This window comes from Cyprinodon tularosa, unplaced genomic scaffold (genome assembly GCF_016077235.1).
Source record: "Cyprinodon tularosa strain WSP-4 unplaced genomic scaffold, ASM1607723v1 ctg353, whole genome shotgun sequence".
Taxonomy (NCBI): Eukaryota; Metazoa; Chordata; class Actinopteri; order Cyprinodontiformes; family Cyprinodontidae; genus Cyprinodon; species Cyprinodon tularosa.
The window spans coordinates 59,306-76,760 of record NW_024039067.1 but is presented as its reverse complement, the minus strand read 5'-3'; the positions used below and the strand labels follow the sequence as shown (position 1 = coordinate 76,760).

Here is a 17,455-nt window from a genome sequence, read left to right as displayed (position 1 = left end):
AGTTTGTCCAGTCTGGGCTGGATGTCTGTCAGAGCAACATGCATGTCATTCTCCACATTCAAACATGATCTGTGGTTAGTTCTCAGTACTTTTAAAGTGGAAAAGCCAGACTCACACAAGTAAGTGGTTGCAAATGGAAGGAAACATTTCAGAGCCCTTTCAGCTACGGTGGGAAACTCTTGTCTTACATACAGCAAGAAATTATTATTTGTAAGCTTTAGGTGAATGGTTTTCATAATGCAGTTATACCCAGACCGGAATATTTAAATTATTTTTATTCAATAAAATAGTTTCATGTATAACTTTTTTTTTTCTCCATCTTCCTGCGGCCCCCACTTTGAAAACCAGGGAATTAGGTGACTTTTTACGTCCCTGAGGGATCCCTGGTGATGCTATTTAATTAATGGAAGAGCAGAAGGTGTTTAAAACAAGAAAGCTAGTTTAGTCTCTAAAACAGTCATGGCTACGGCTTGATGCTAACATGTTTGTTAGCTGACAAGTTCAGTCAGAATTCTGAGAAAAAACTCATATTCTGAGATTGGTGTCAGAATGAAGAATTTTTTGTCACATTATACTGAAATAAAATTTAAAAATCAGTTAACCTTTTTTATTTCTTCAGTGCCCCTAATCCTCTTCCGTATTGTCAGAATGGCAATACAAAGATATGCAAACATAATTAAAGCATATCATAAATACATAGCCTGCTCGTTGATGTGGAAAGTTTCTTTGGAAATTAAAACTATTTTGAAATAGATTAATTAGTCTTAGCCCTTAGATTAATTAATTACTCTTACATTAATAACTCTTAGCATCTTATTTTTCCAAAGCAATCCTGGTTTTGCCAATTTGTAAAGCAGAGGCCGCAGAGTAGCCTACCTACTTTGTTCAGGCCTAAAGGACAGATTATACTTCTGCAACTCGCTAGAACTTCGGCCAATGGTCACAAGAACTTCGGCAACTTCGGAGTGTTTATTTACCAAAACAGCAATGCCGCGTCTGCAAGATTTCACGATCACAGGGATGAATCTAGAGTTGCTAGACATCGAAGAGGAACAGGTACTGTTAATGGAGTTGGCAAAAAGACAAAGGAGGACTCATAGGTTGTCCAATATAGTTGTTCCTTGGTTTTTAAAAATGGCGCGCCCCTGCAACGAATCGAGAAGGACGACCACACAGACAGCCAGAAAGGCATACCAATGACCAATCACAGCTGCTTTTTTTCTGCGCACTTCTGCTTGAGGTCTGCGTGGGTTCGCGACCGTCCAACGCATTGTCAGGATTTTTTGGAGGTGCACGATGACAGTTGCAGAACCTCTACACAGAGACAGATTTGACGGCTGCATAGGCTATGCGTCAGAAGCATAAATTGGCCTTAAAGGAATAGTACACCCAAAACATGATTAGCCTTCATTTTCTACTCACCCCCATGCTGAACAACACTCTGGAGTACTTTTTTGATATCTCAAATGCATGGAGATCTGGGAGGCTTCTTGCTGTCTGCTGACATTCAAATAATGGAGGTCTATGGTGACCGAGACAGAAAGGTCCATAAAAGTCCACAAAAAACGTGTCAATATTCCTCCATACTGCTCGTCCAATGTATTCCAAGTGTCCTGAGTGGGTAGCATCCAGAATTTACTCTAAACGAAGTCATTTAGAATGTTTTTAGAGCATAAACAGTAGTGTATAGGATTTCCTGAAAGAGCGCACATGCGCGATCACGACACTACGGAAGCCGGCAGAACAAACCAGATGAAAGTGCGCATTCAGCGTCTGCTCTTCCGATAATGCAAGCGTAGAAGAAGAAATGTGCTGTTTACCTGTGCAAAGAAAGAAACAACGAAAGAAAAATGTCTGAGGACTTCAGTGTTGAGGAAGAGCATGAGTTCTTTGCCGAGCTGAATGCGCTGGTTTGGTCTGCCGGCTTCCGTAGCGTCGTGAACGCGCATGTGTGCGCTTTCAGGAAATCCTATACACTACTGTTTATGCTCTAAAAACATTCTAAATGACTTCGTTTCGAGTAAATTCTGGATGCTACCCACTCAGGAAACTTGGAATACATTGGACGAGCAGTATGGAGGAATATTGAAAAATTTTTTGTGGACTTTTATGGACCTTTCTGTCTCGGGCACCATAGACCTCCATTATTTGAATGTCAGCAGACAGCAAGAAGCCTCCCGGTGGAGGTTTACAGTTTCAAAGGTAATTTAGAGATTGATAAGATAAACCAGATCTACCACTAGGAGAAATGTCACTGATAACTGCAAGTCATTTGGGTGAAAGACTATCCATGACAGAGTTGAATGAGTGTAATCAGTCAGAACTTGCCCCTGCTAAAACCCTCAAGTGTAATGGTATTCACATATATCAATAAACTGAGTTATAATTAAGCTATTTACCAGAAGCCTCAAAGGTCTACTTTGCTTATGCCTTAAAGGAATAGTACACCCAAAACATGATTAGCCTTCATTTTCTACTCACCCCCATGCTGAACAACACTCTGGAGTACTTTTTTGATATCTCAAATGCATCTGGAGATCTGGGAGGCTTCTTGCTGTCTGCTGACATTCAAATAATGGAGGTCTATGGTGCCCGAGACAGAAAGGTCCATAAAAGTCCACAAAAAATGTTTCAATATTCCTCCATACTGCTCGTCCAATGTATTCCAAGTTTCCTGAGTGGGTAGCATCCAGAATTTACTCGAAACGAAGTCATTTAGAATGTTTTTAGAGCATAAACAGTAGTGTATAGGATTTCCTGAAAGCACGCACATGCGCGTTCACGACGCTACGGAAGCCGGCAGACCAAACCAGCGCATTCAGCTCGGCAAAGAACTCATGCTCTTCCTCAACACTGAAGTCCTCAGACATTTTTCTTTCGTTGTTTCTTTCTTTGCACAGGTAAACAGCACATTTCTTCTTCGACGCTTGCATTATTGGAAGAGCAGACGCTGAATGCGCACTTTCATCTGGTTTGGTCTGCCGGCTTCCGTAGCGTCGTGATCGCGCATGTGCGCTCTTTCAGGAAATCCTATACACTACTGTTTATGCTCTAAAAACATTCTAAATGACTTCGTTTAGAGTAAATTCTGGATGCTACCCACTCAGGACACTTGGAATACATTGGACGAGCAGTATGGAGGAATATTGAAACATTTTTTGTGGACTTTTATGGACCTTTCTGTCTCGGGCACCATAGACCTCCATTATTTGAATGTCAGCAGACAGCAAGAAGCCTCCCAGATCTCCAGATGCATTTGAGATATCAAAAAAGTACTCCAGAGTGTTGTTCAGCATGGGGGTGAGTAGAAAATGAAGGCTAATCATGTTTTGGGTGTACTATTCCTTTAAGGCATAAGCAAAGTAGACCTTTGAGGCTTCTGGTAAATAGCTTAATTATAACTCAGTTTATTGATATATGTGAATACCATTACACTTGAGGGTTTTAGCAGGGGCAAGTTCTGACTGATTACACTCATTCAACTCTGTCATGGATAGTCTTTCACCCAAATGACTTGCAGTTATCAGTGACATTTCTCCTAGTGGTAGATCTGGTTTATCTTATCAATCTCTAAATTACCTTTGAAACTGTACACCTCCACTGACTTACAGCAGCCTGAATTTCACAATAGTTTTTATCTATTTGTTTTTATGAATATATTTTTACTTTTATTTGAATCGACATATTTCCATTTTGCCTGCCATGGAGCTGGTAAACATTAACTTTTAAAGAACAGATAAGCGATCATCACATGAGTGTCCGTGGCTTTCAAAACAGAATTAGACCTCTAGCCTTTCATTTAAAGGGAAAACAGAAATTTGCTCATAAAAATTAAACACCAGAAACTGTGGTTTGATCATTCTTAATCCCAAAACTGTTTCTTTAGTCATTTGTGGTAACTATTACCACCCCTCAGATAATTTACAACATGCTTCTTTTTAAAGAAGTCAACATCAGATTGAAATTGTTTAACTGTAAAATCTTAAAAGGAAGTGATGATCATATTTTAGAGGATCCCTAACAGGGAATATACAGTATATACAGTAGGTACAGGAATTAATCAGACTTCTTTAAAATTTGCCATTTGTTTCATTGCAGCCATTTGCTAATATAAAAAAAATCCTATTAAAAAAACACCCCATTTTGACCGAAATCAGTTAGAAAATTCTGTTCATTTATTAAAGAACACGAACTGACATCACTTGTTATAAGTATTTAGACCATTTGCTGTGACATCTATTCTAAACCACATAATGTCCATTTCTTCTGATCCTCCTTGAGATGGTGAAGGCTCTTAGTCATCCAGGTCATAGTCATTCCGAAAAAAATAAAAACAATCCACTGGACTTCAACCTTTCAGACACTTAGATGGGTATGGGGCATTGCAGTCTAACAAAACAAGCCAACGACCCCCATTCCAAATGGGTGGACCCCTTCCTCGGTTCCAATTTGCATGTTTTCAAAACAAAAACAAGCCTTTGTTGGGCTACTGTATAAAACCTCCAACTCAATGCTATTCCTGACATTTTGAATAGAAAAAGCTTCCTGGATAGGAAGCGAAACGTCTTAAAACTTGGAAATCAAGTCCAGTGGATTGTTTTTAAATTTTTTCGGGATGGCTCTACTCCTTTGTTGGAGTCCTGTCCAAGGAGCTTTGAGGCAGAATTGTGGCAAGGTACAGATCTGGCCAATGTTACAAAATGATGTAGTGTGATATTTGGGTTTTTCTTTTTTGATAAATTTGCAGAAATGTCTTAAAGGAATAGTACACCCAAAACATGATTAGCCTTCATTTTCTACTCACCCCCATGCTGAACAACACTCTGGAGTACTTTTTTGATATCTCAAATGCATCTGGAGATCTGGGAGGCTTCTTGCTGTCTGCTGACATTCAAATAATGGAGGTGCCCAGCGCTCGAGGCAGAAAGGTCCATAAAAGTCCACAAAAAACGTTTCAATATTCCTCCATACTGCTCGTCCAATGTATTCCAAGTTTCCTGAGTGGGTAGCATCCAGAATTTACTCGAAACGAAGTCATTTAGAATGTTTTTAGAGCATAAACAGTAGTGTATAGGATTTCCTGAAAGCGTGCGCCGGCGCGTTCACGACGCTACGGAAGCCGGCAGACCAAACCAGATGAAAGTGCGCATTCAGCGTCTGCTCTTCCAATAATGCAAGCGTAGAAGAAGAAATGCGCCGTTTACCTGTGCAAAGAAAGAAACAACGAAAGAAAAATGTCTGAGGACTTCAGTGTTGAGGAAGAGCATGAGTTCTTTGCCGAGCTGAATGCGCTGGTTTGGTCTGCCGGCTTCCGTAGTGTCGTGATCGCGCATGTGCGCGCTTTCAGGAAATCCTATACACTACTGTTTATGCTCTAAAAACATTCTAAATGACTTCGTTTCGAGTAAATTCTGGATGCTACCCACTCAGGACACTTGGAATACATTGGACGAGCAGTATGGAGGAATATTGAAACGTTTTTTGTGGACTTTTATGGACCTTTCTGCCTCGAGCGCTGGGCACCTCCATTATTTGAATGTCAGCAGACAGCAAGAAGCCTCCCAGATCTCCAGATGCATTTGAGATATCAAAAAATTACTCCAGAGTGTTGTTCAGCATGGGGGTGAGTAGAAAATGAAGGCTAATCATGTTTTGGGTGTACTATTCCTTTAATATCAATTTTTTTCCTGTAGAGTTTGGGTGCTAAATTTGCAAAGATGAGAAATAAAACTTTTGATTGTAGAGAAATGCTGCCGTTTCTCATTAGCATGTGTAAAATCCATCTCTGCAATTTTGTGATTCAGTCATTTTCTGATCAAAATTTTAAATGCTATCCAATGATCTCTTAAATGCAACTAATCTGTAGAGCATTATGGTACAAGGAACGTAAAAAAAATAGTTATTTCTCGCTTAAGGGGGAATTAGTTAAAAACAATGTTTTAAATTCACTTCACCCTAGGTTGCTTTAGACAATAATCCCATGTAAAATATTTTTCACTCAAATCATTAAAACACTTATTACATAACCTTTTTTTTAGCAGGTTAGACATGCGAACATTGCACACAACTAATGTAAAGAATTTTGTACTAATATTTGAGAAAATGTTTGGTCATTTAAAATAAAACTTCAGAGATATTATTCTAGACTTATTATTATAGATAGACTTATTCTGCTACTTTTTCCATCATAACTAAAGGATTTCAATGACGATACTATGGAAGCTCATTGGTAGAATTCCCTTATGACAGAAAGAAGGCCACGATTCACACCATTTTATCATCCGGAGGGGGGAAACATTTAATTACAAAAGCAAATTCATACATCTGTCTTAAAAACTTCATACATTCAGCACTGCATCGTCACATCTCAGTTATAATTCCCCCGAAACTCTCATGTCTTCTCAGTTGTTTTATAGTCTCAACATCGCATTACGTAACTGCACATGCACAGGAATATCATGTCGAAAGCTTACTGGAATTCACGTGTGCTGGACGACGCCAGTGGTTGCTTTGACACTCGGAGGAATGTTTATACAGATGTTCTCTGTTTATGCCAAACCTCTTAATATATCATCTAATGGCGTACGAATAAGGCATTAGGGACTTTATTATTGACCTCCAGCATGTACTGTTTTGTTGATTAGTAAGTATAGGGCCACGTGTAAGGATATATAAGACAATAAAACTGCTTCTACAATACCAAAGGCATTTTATGACAATAGTGATCAAAGCATTTGATTCTTTTGTGCTCAGTGTGATTTACAGCAAAGTACCTGATTAAAGTCTTTACAACTTAACTTTTTTTTTCACTAACAGGGTCTTTGATTTCAGAGGCAATGCAATAGATGGAGGAACACTGTCAACGACTCTTGTGGTTTAACGTGGTACAGCACAGAGACGATAAGGTTTAGGACCATGAGTTGCTCCTAATTTGTACTCCAGGCTGGGCGGCTCTCCTGGGGGATGTGAGATTTTAAACCTCTGAAGGAGGGAAGTGAAAAAGAGGAATAACTCCATCCTGGCCAGCTGCCCCCCAAGACACACACGTTTACCTGAAAACACAAATTACAATCCTCAGTTTTACAGAAATAGAATCAGACCTGTAAATTCAAAAACAGGTATTGCCCTCATGGGGTACAGTCATTGGCAAGTACCTGGTTCGATACCCAAAGCCTCCACTCTGGGCTCTTGAGCAAAACCGTCAACCCCTGATTGCTCCCCGGGCGCCACACAGTAGCAGCCCTCTGCTCACCAAAAGGGTGGGTTAAATGCAGAGTGAATTTCCCAATTTTGGGCCAATAAAGGGATTTACATTACATAATAGTTGTTATGGGTTCGGAAATTAGCAGGAATATTAATCTGTGAGGGTCTGATTAGGGTGGATCATTCCATCATTCCTCTTTACAAATGATGGACCCTGTCTTTTTGCAGAACAGGGAAGAACAAGACGTAAAGGCCTGGAGCTCCGCTGTAGATTCGGTGCTTGGCATCCCTGCAACGTTGCTTCTGTGCCAGAGTTAGGCAAGTACACCCTATCTGTATGAGCTTTGGCTTCAGCTAGAGGAGGAGCAAGGAGCAAAAGCGAAGGGGGTGAGAAAGGTTCAACACACAGGGTTTACCAAAATGGAGGAACAGATCATTGCTAGCCAGTACTGAGAACCAGGAGGTCTTTTGAAACACAAGCTTGAAGGAGACAGAGAATGAAACAGGAACAGGATCCAGTAAGCGAATCTCCCAAAAGGGAGCGCAGGACAAGGTAGGCAGAGTTACATACACAGGAGAGGAGCGAGAGCTTTACCAGTGGTAGATAACACTCAGGTGCTGAAGTGCTAGCTCCCTTTAACCCTCTGGTGATAACGTCTGATGGTAACTACTTACGGACGCTCACCCAGCAGCCTCTCTGATGCCACATAGTGGTGGAAATTTAACCGAAATTCTCAAAAATACCAATGGAAACAATTTTTCTAGTCTAATGTGAATGGGAGTGTTGGTCTAGAGGTTAGAGCAGTGCACTTGTGATCTGAGAAGGTTGCAAGTACTCGGTTTGATCCCCAAAGCCTCCACTCTACTCCCCTATTGGCCCAAAATGGAGAATTTCCCCATTTTGGGCAAATAAAGGGATTTACATTACATAAGAGTTTTAAAGGGCTGGTTATACTCCCCGCAGCAGTGTGTCGCAGTCTTGTCGCATATATTTTTGATTTATGCCCAATATTGAAGCGTGGTCTGCATTATGTTATTCCACGCCACAAGGCAAGAGGGACAATCAGGAACAAGCTATGGGTTTAGATACGGCCAAGGCGGTAAGGAATTCGAGGCAAATTTGTCCAACAACGGAGGGACATGAGGGTGAAAAAGAGCGGGTATCCAGTTGGAAAAAGGGTCCCAGCGTTCTTGCGCATATCGCACTTCTAACTAGTCCAACTTCATTAGTCGTTTTCCACAATGGCGGTCATAAAAACAAAACAAGCCGATAAAGTAACAAACAGGAAATATGCATAGTGTAGAGCAGATGTAGATTTGACCAATCACATGTCTCCTGTCTGCGGCACTTTCTGCGGTCACCTACAATTTTTGAGAGTTGCACCAGAGTGTCTGCAGCAGGGGTGGAGGCACATTTGTATTCACTGCAACTCCCACGCAGAAGACCTGGTTTCTGAGTATATCAGCCTTAAGGAGACCTGACAAACCCTGCATGCTGCTGTAGTTCTTTGCAGCTGTCCAACAAAAGGGAGCTTAGGGGAATTCCTTCTCACCTTCCCTACCAACTTCCTAATAGTATGTGAAGGGTCAACAGTGGAATGTAGTTTTTGTATAAAATAAAAAAGTCTGAGTCTACAAGAAAGAACGTATCATATGCAGAGTGAATTTCCCCACCGTGGGACAATAAAGGGATTTACATATACAGATTTGAAACAACCTACTAACCTGCAGAAAAAGGCATGAAGGCTTCTCTCCTTCTAAATTTCCCATCCTTGTATAGAAAGTGCTGAGGGTTGAAGGACTGTGGAGTCTCCCACATCGACTCATCATGGAGGACAGAGTGGAGTGAAGGAATGACCAAGGTGCCCTGAAGATTGAAAATAGACACAAGGTTCAGTTTCACCTAAAATCATGTTGCATTTTTTTACTCATTTCTTATCAGTGCAAGGAGTAAAAAAAGTCTGGTAGCCAATAAATATCTATTTGAAGACTGTACCAATTTATTGCCAACATATGGAGCAGCTTCAGTAGTTAAAGGATACACACACAATACCTTCCAGGTATTTATACAGTATTCTTTGAGTATTTTCATCGATAAAGAAATATTTCAAAAATATTTCATGAGGAGAAAAGGATTAAATATATTTATTTAAAGTAATCAGTTAATATTTTAAATGTCTCTTTCTGTTTTCTTCAGTGTGTTGGTCAGCCAGGGAAAAGGATTTTGCCTGTGTGATGAGTAAAAAGAATGTAAGAAACTCCAAACACCCCAGTAATAATGCACCTTTGGAATTGAGTATTTATCCAGGGTGGTGTCTTTGGTCGTCTTGTGGGCCACATTGAGAGGAATGATGTTTCCCATCCTCTGTATCTCATGGATAACAGCATCAGTGTAAGGCATGTTTTCTCTGTCAGCCACAGTGGGTTGTCTGGATGGTCCAATCACAAAATCAATCTCAGCCTGGACACGTTCTGAACACAATGGAAACTCAATGTCTAGTGGGAAAATTACATTTTACAGTGAAACAAAATGGATCAGGTAAAGTGTACCAAATGTTCCTCAAACACCTTGTATGTCAGGATAATAAATCATGTACAAGAGCCCCCAGTGTAACGTAGTGGTGGTGGTTTCAGTTCCACCAGCCAAAAGGTCAAGAGTGCAAGATGACAAGTTGAACAGATCAAACCCAGAATCTTTGTCTTCCTTCTGTCAAAGACACAAAAGACAAAGGTAACAACAGGTTCACATATTTCCACGTAGATGCTCATTATATTAAGGGAGTTTGTTCCTTCACTCTCTGCAACCATTGTGAAAGCGTAGGAGGTTTGTAAGAGATCCATTGAAGAAGAACACACTGTCTGGCACCAAAGAGAAGAACATCTAGCAGTCCCCACCTATAAGAATTTAAGTTCAGTGCAGGGTGTAAACCAAGGATACAAGACAGTGGGTGTAGGAGCCAATTATCCTTTGGTGTTTGTCGCCACGAGGGGGCATATGTAATTTTTGAGTTCTGAGTGTCTGATGAGGGGATGGGTTATTTAAGGTCAACCATCAATTCTGTTCAGGTGTGGTTAATAGGCTGAGGCAAACAGTTTTCTACTGTGCTTGGTTGGATTTATGTCGTATTTATGTGGATCTTGAAGGAAAACAGTAAGATAATGGACTTGTGCTGAAAATAAATGACTTTGTTTCATGTCAAATGGAAGATCGGCATTCTAAATCTTAATTTAGCGCACGTAAAACCAATGCCTTCCAACAGAAACCACCAGTAGCCCAAAATATAGGATTTTAGCCGCTACATTTAGGTAGAAAACTTCCTCGTTCGGAAGATCCACCGATCCTGCTGTATTGGGATTCTTTGTGGCAGACAAGTAAAGCCGCACAGAACCAGGCAATTGGAGCCGCCGGACAGTACACCTGACGTCGGTACCGGACCCGCAGAGCAGCGGTCGGGACACCTGACGTCGGTACCGGACACCTGACGCCGGAACCGGACCCGCAGAGGAGCGGTCGGGACACCTGACGTCGGTACCGGACACCTGACGTCGGAACTGGACCCGCAGAGGAGCGATCTGGACATCTGACGTCGGAACCAGAATCGAAGCCGCACAGGAGCAATCGACTCTGCACGCTTGAGAACAGAGCTGCATGGATTGTGCTATTGGAGCTACTGAGATTCGTAGCAGCCGAAATCGGAGCGCAGATCATCAATGCCGGCCAACGCATCATTGGGGTATGTGAGTCAGCGCTGATATTTATGAATGGCCATTATTATTAGATTATGTGTGCACACAAAGGTTCAAACTTAAATCCAATGCATTGGTAACAGACTGAAGACCGCTTAAAGCAAAGAGAGCTCTCTATAAACAAACAATCTACAATTTGCGAATAAATAAATAAGCTTATAAACTGTCGGCCATTATGGCAGAAGAGGAAAACATTGACCTGAATCAGGAGGGTCAAATTAACATTGTGGGTCAAGAGGAAAATCCTCAATGGGAGACTGAAAAAAGACAGGTGAAATTAACAGCCAAGGCTTTGTTGGTGAAAATTCATAACTTAGAAAGTGAACGAAAAACAAAGTTAAATAAGCTCACAAAGTTAAGACAAACTATTACAGTGTTGAAAAATGAAAAAGGGTGTGTGAATGATATTAAGGGAGAATTTAAAAGGTTTTTGGGTTTGTCTGAAGAAACACAAAAGGTACACCATGTTTTGTTGGGTTTATTGCCTGTGGATGAAGCACAGAAGCATGATGTATGGTTTAAAGCTAAAATGTTGAATGTTCATGATTTTGTTGCTGCTACTCATAAATGGTTGACTGAGGCACAAGGTTGCTCAACTGGTGTGCCTGATATGAAAGACAATGAGAGTGAAAGTAAGGAAGCTGAACCAAACACTGCCAGTGGTGGCACGATGGAAATGGAGCTGCAGATTGAACCTCATGACAGCATTTCAAATGTTTCTGTAAGGTCTTTTAGAAAAACTGGGACATAACCTTCCTTTTGAAGATATAAAACTATGGACCTGCAAATACCTAAATAAATGTCTGGAGGGGAGGACGTATTGATCAGTAAGCTGGTTAAAGGATTTGACTATGCCATCAGCTACAAGGGCTCCAATTGTACAAATACCCTTCTCTGACCACAAAACAAATGCCTCGTCTTTGAGGCCACGAGAAAACTCTGGGTTAAAATGAATGGGGATGGCAAGAGAGAGTCAATCATCCTAAGTTCCTATCTTATTGAAAATTCTCCAAACCTTTAACATGTTTTGGAGGAGGAAATTACCCTTTATTTTGTTTGACACACAATTTTTAGAAACATATCAAATATTGCGAAAGTGAACTGAACCAGAGGGGCAGTCTCACTGCCAAGCCAAGTGGATTGGGGATCATTTCTAAACCATTCCCAGAGATAGCGACGAAGGCAAGCTAATTGATACTATTTAATATTTGGCAAGGATAACCCCCTCGCCGCTAAAGCCCGGCATACACTGTGCAATTTTTTTCAATTGTTGCACGCATCTGCCGCTCACACCGTACGACTAAACACAGGGCTTAGTCGTACGGTGTGAGCTCACAGCATACGATTTATGTTCGGCCCGACGCTCTGATGCGATCTACCTGCTCACACTGTACGACTAAAAACCACGTCGGACTCAGCTCCGCAGTGAGATGGAGCTGCTCCGTAGCTCTCTATCCTGAAGCCAAACAAATAGAAGGGGAATATAAAGCTCACCATAGTGAACCGCGCTGCCTTGGCAATTTGTGCAATTTTGTGCTGAGGGTCCTAGAAAGAAATGGCGAAAACGTATTTGGAAAAAGGACGTGGCTGAGCAGGCATGGCTGCTGCGGTCCGTCAATTTTGCAGATGGAGCTACATTTCACTCATTGCATCCCCGCCACGCTGCTGTGTTTACATCTGAGAGGAGGAATAAAAAGAAGAATCCTTCTTTGCGCCCTGAGTGATTTGCCCACAACGGTTGGGAGAAAATCAAACATGTCTGATATTCTCCTGATTCCTGATCTGGAGGTGGATGTGTGAGGCTGATCGCCGCTCGTAACCCCCTGCACACTACATGACTCACGATCAGGCTGAAAGTCGGCCCGATCGAAAGATTTTTGCACGACTGGAAAATCGCCCCGAAGATCGCACAGTGTACACCGGGTTTAAGCAAAGTTTTTAACTTTTGTTGATTCAGTCTCACCCTTTTCCTCCTCCACAAAAAGGAGAATGAAGAACTATTCAAGGTAGAAAGTGACTTTCTAGTCAGAAGAATCGGGACCATTTGGAGCACATAAGGCAGATAAGGAAGTACATTAATCTTAAAAAAGGTTTACCCTTCCTATAAGAGATAATGCGAGACTAGTCCAATATGCTAGATCCTCTTTAATTTTATGAATAAAAGATACAAAATTGGCTTTATAAATACCAGAGAGGGAGGGGGTTTTATGTATACCAACATAAGTGAACCCAGTGTTGGGATCTGGAGTTTTCTGACATCTGTCTCCAGCAGAGAGCGCCTTGGGTCTCCTGAGCAGGAGCTTCAGGCACACCTGAAGTTCATCAGCCGATCAGGAGACCAACTACATAAGCAGCAGCCAGATGTGTCTTCAGCGCTGGAGTGTTGCCAAGTTATGGTTAGCAGAACCTGAGCCAAGCCCGCTAGTCTGATTCTACGTGCCTCTGAACATTTTTGTGTTCTAACCTGTTGCTGTGCTCTTTGTTTCCTAGACCTGTCCGCCTGCCCTCACGAGCCAAACCTGAAGACTCACTTCTGGATCTGTGTTCTGTTCTCAGGAGAGAACCCTGGCAAACCCTCACTATGTACTTTCAATCAAGCATTGGCTACATTTTAGTGGAGATTTACTTCATCAACTATTAATTTACAATTAATAAATTTCCTTCCTTCCTTCCTTCCTTCCTTCCTTCCTTCCTTCCTTCCTTCCTTCCTTCCTTCCTTCCTTCCTTCCTTCCTTCCTTCCTTCCTTCCTTCCTTCCTTCCTTCCTTCCTTCCTTCCTTCCTTCCTTCAGTTATCACAGAACTATAAGCAAGAATGATTAAATGACCTCTAGTAATTTACAAAAGAAACCGGCACTTACGTCTCCCATTTCTATCAGGAAGGAGTCAATGTAATCTCTTGGAGATGAGGGGTCAAGGTTTTCTCTATGTTCTACGACCCGAATTTCTATAAAATCAATTACATTCTGTAGATAGTTGAATAGTTTTTTATGAGGTCCAGGTAGCCACTTCATCACAGAGGGAATTGCGTTGTATATCTGCAAATGTAAAGATAAATGTCATCTGCAGGGCAATAAATAGTTATGATGCTAACATAATTTATATAAATTACCCAGAAACAAAATATCCCATCTCATGCAATCATGGAAACATTAAATATTATCCAATGACAAATATTTAAATATGTGATACATTTATCAACATTAGATAAATACAGGTTCCTGTATAAGTAACAGCAAAGTCCATCTGTAGGTGTTTTGGGGCCTTAGTGATAGTGATTTTTTTTGCAGTGCAGACTATAATTACCATAGCTGACTTCACACACAATATAAAGATGGATTTTTTTTCACAGAAGACTAACCTGTACCCAAATACCTTCCTGTAAGCGTATTATCTCATTAAAGGTCTCAAGAATTGTGCAGTACTGCTTGTCATTGTACTCAAATCTACTGCCGAAGACCAAACAACAGACGATGTTGGACACAGCGCTGTTAATCATTTTCTGACCAGAAAAAGGTTTCCCTATCAAATAAAATCAGATTGCACACAAAACACAATTTGTCAAAAATAAAGCAGTAAACAGATGGCAAAAACATAGAAAGCTTGCAGTGATGAATTTACAATTACAATTAAATACTTAATAAAAAAAAAGGAAAATCCAGTAAAATTTGATTATTTTGTACCTTGCTGATCAGCAATAGCTTCAGTGAGGTATTGACATTCCTGCTGGATGAATTGCTCCATGGTTGTCTTTCCTAGACCAAAGTTCCTCATTGTATGAAGAACAAATCTCCTCTGTACCTTCCATAGGTAACCATTTGAGAAAACAATACCTTAAAAAAATAGTTGCAGCTAATATACTAATATTCTCTAAAAGCAGCATTTAAATTTCTTGTGTAGATAAAATCACCCATAAATTAAACCACCTTTGTTCTTAAAAAACTCAGAAAACAATGGAATGGTTGGACGATCCATGAAGTCTTCTCCTTTTTCAACAAGAGCTTCTTTCACGTGTCTGTATCCATTAATGATCACAGCTCTTTCCCCAAAGAGATGAAGACTGAAAACGTTTCCATATTTCCTTGCAAACTGATGACAGAAATCATGCAATGTTATACTTTTGTCCTTTGTAAATCATTAGAGACTCAGAAAGTGGACTCAGTGGGGAGTGGCGGCAAATTGGTCGGGGCATAGAGCTTGAACTCTGAGTTCGAGCCCCACCCTTACAGACTGGCTCTCTGAGCAAGACCCTGCTCCCCAGGCGCCCCACAATGGCAGCCCACCACTTCCCAAGGAAATGGGCTAAATGCAGAGGTAAATTTCTTCAATTTAAGATCAGTAATGTTCAATTATTAAATAGCTGTACCAACCAACTCAGCTGCAGAGCCAGACTTGCAGCAGCAGTACTTAAAATTGAAATATATGAAACCTACAAGATTCAAAGCACAAACAATACAGTAAAAATCATCGATGAATTAAAATAAAACCTTCAATATACAGAATTTGTCAAAGATATGTGTGGGGGAAAAAAACTCTAAATTAGATTTTGCTGCTTGTGAAGGGGGGTAATAATCAATGATACAGATGAAATGGAAGCCATCCATCCATCTGGGAATTGTTAGGAATCAAGTTTGTGTGGGTTGTGTTTTTGTGTGTTTTCCCTCCACTACCAGGTGGCGCCTGGCTCTCATTGGCCGTCTCACACACCTGCAGATGGTTGCCTCATTACCGGAGGATTCTTAAGCTGCTGACTGCCACTACCTCGAAGCCAGAGTGTTTGCCAGTTTTGGGTACTCTAGCCAAGCTGAGTTTTGCTGAGTCAAACTGAGTTTTTTGTCAACCTGAGCCTTAACCTTCACTGCATGAAAAGTGGGATTTTCGTCAATATGCGGCACTGTAGATTGTCGTGGAACTTCAGGTTAGCGGCAGTTTACGGCAATTTGCAGGCTTCGCTGAAAACTCCCGTAAATTGTCAGAAATTGACGTGGACTTTCTTAGGCAGTGTTCCCCCCATGCCTCCCCCCCATGGAATTCTAGGGGAGGCTTTAACATGTAAATGAACATGCTGTGAGCTATACAAATGCAAATCAGGGTTGCAGGGGGGGTTTTACTCCAAGTGACATTTTTCTAAAAGGTAAGAAAATCTCTGATACAAAGAGATCAGGCTCAGTATAGCCTCTTACATTTTAGCTTGAATTGATTTATTTAATTAAAGTATAGAGACCAAAACAGATCTTTAGCTGACAGAGCAATACATTTAGAGCAGTAATTATAAAAAAAAAAAAATTGCATTTAAGATAAAAAATAAAATGTTGTCTGTCAATATGCTCAATTCACAATTACTTAAGTGGAAAAGTTTCAAGAAATGAGTCTGAGATGATTCACTTTATAACATGGCGCATTATCCTGTTGGAAGTAGCCATCAGAAGATTGGTACACTGTGGTCATAAGGTCCGGCCAGGTCAAGATCCGCAATTGCAATCGCACCAAACAGGAAAAAGAACATCGACAAATTCCGGTTCGTCAAATTAAAATATAGCAGCAACAGATCGGTGACTAAAAATTATTGCACAATTCTTATATATATATATATAAAAAAAAAAAAAAAACTAACACCGTTTATTTAAATGATTGGATCCAAACTATTGGTTATTCACCAACCAGGAAGCAGATTTCTCATCTTCATCAAAATATTTATTTTATACCGAGGGACTTAAACTTTAATCAAATCCATTCAAAAGAAACTTCTTATTACAGGAATGAAAAGAGATGTTTGGGAGAAGAGAACAAGTTCATTCAAATAAAGCAGTTTTGAATTATCCTTATCCCCGTTACAAAAATCTACAAAAATATAAATATATATTTGGGCAGAAACTGAACATATGCTGGATGATGGTGGGATTTTTTTAATATGTCATATTAAATTAAGCGCTCACAGGGTTCATACAGGAATGAGTGACTCTAATTTAATGCTATTTTAATGCTATTAGAAATGATTTTAATGCCATCAACAAGAACCATGTACACAAGTTATTAGTGTACATGAAATATGAAGGAGCTGTAAGCAGAGTTCCATGACTCCTGTATGTATGTAAACACACACACACATACACACATATATAAACGTATATATATATCCTCTAGCTTTTTCTCTGCCTGGAGCGATATAATATATCTGACGAAATTGTTTTTATAAGCATTTTTTATTAAAGAATTTTAAATACTTCGATAAACATATTTAAATAATTTTAGTGCCAATTAAGGCCTTGATTTAAAAAAAAAATGAATGAATTTTTTATTATTTTTATTGATCCGCGGAAACCCTAGTTCATCTCGCGCATGCTCTCTACAGCGGAGGATGTATGCAATATGCTTTTCAAATAAAAAACAAAATCCTACTTTAAATATCAAAATGTACGTTACCTGCTGGAACAAGTGAAAGTAGTGAGATATTTAGGTGTGTGGATGGACTATAAATTAAGTTTTGGAGTTCATATTCAGAAATTA

General features: G+C 40.2%; 1 protein-coding gene across 1 annotated transcript; it reads right to left on the bottom strand.

Moving 5' to 3' along the window:
* Window positions 1–6,425: 6,425 nt before the first annotated feature.
* Window positions 6,426–15,639, bottom strand: LOC119790019 (cytochrome P450 2J2-like). The gene is made up of 10 exons (XM_038295303.1): window positions 15,619–15,639; window positions 14,875–15,073; window positions 14,632–14,781; window positions 14,310–14,470; window positions 13,810–13,986; window positions 9,999–10,001; window positions 9,772–9,910; window positions 9,488–9,675; window positions 8,929–9,070; window positions 6,426–7,052 (listed from the first exon to the last, which is right to left on the bottom strand). Exons 1-10 carry the CDS (start codon window positions 15,637–15,639, stop codon window positions 6,877–6,879), a joined length of 1,356 nt encoding a protein of 451 aa, XP_038151231.1. The 3' UTR covers window positions 6,426–6,876.
* Between the last annotated feature and the right edge of the window lie 1,816 nt (window positions 15,640–17,455).

What these genes read in the sequence shown, in the direction of transcription:
- LOC119790019 (XM_038295303.1), bottom strand. Translation starts at nt 15,639, where the DNA reads ATGAGAGCCAGGCGCCACCTG. An exon ending in TGAGAGCCAGGCGCCACCTG is followed by an intron (nt 15,074 to 15,618) that starts GTAGTGGAGGGA and finishes TGATTTACAAAG; the next exon opens with GACAAAAGTATAACATTGCA. An exon ending in AGGAAGGTATTTGGGTACAG is followed by an intron (nt 13,987 to 14,309) that starts GTTAGTCTTCTG and finishes TTACATTTGCAG; the next exon opens with ATATACAACGCAATTCCCTC.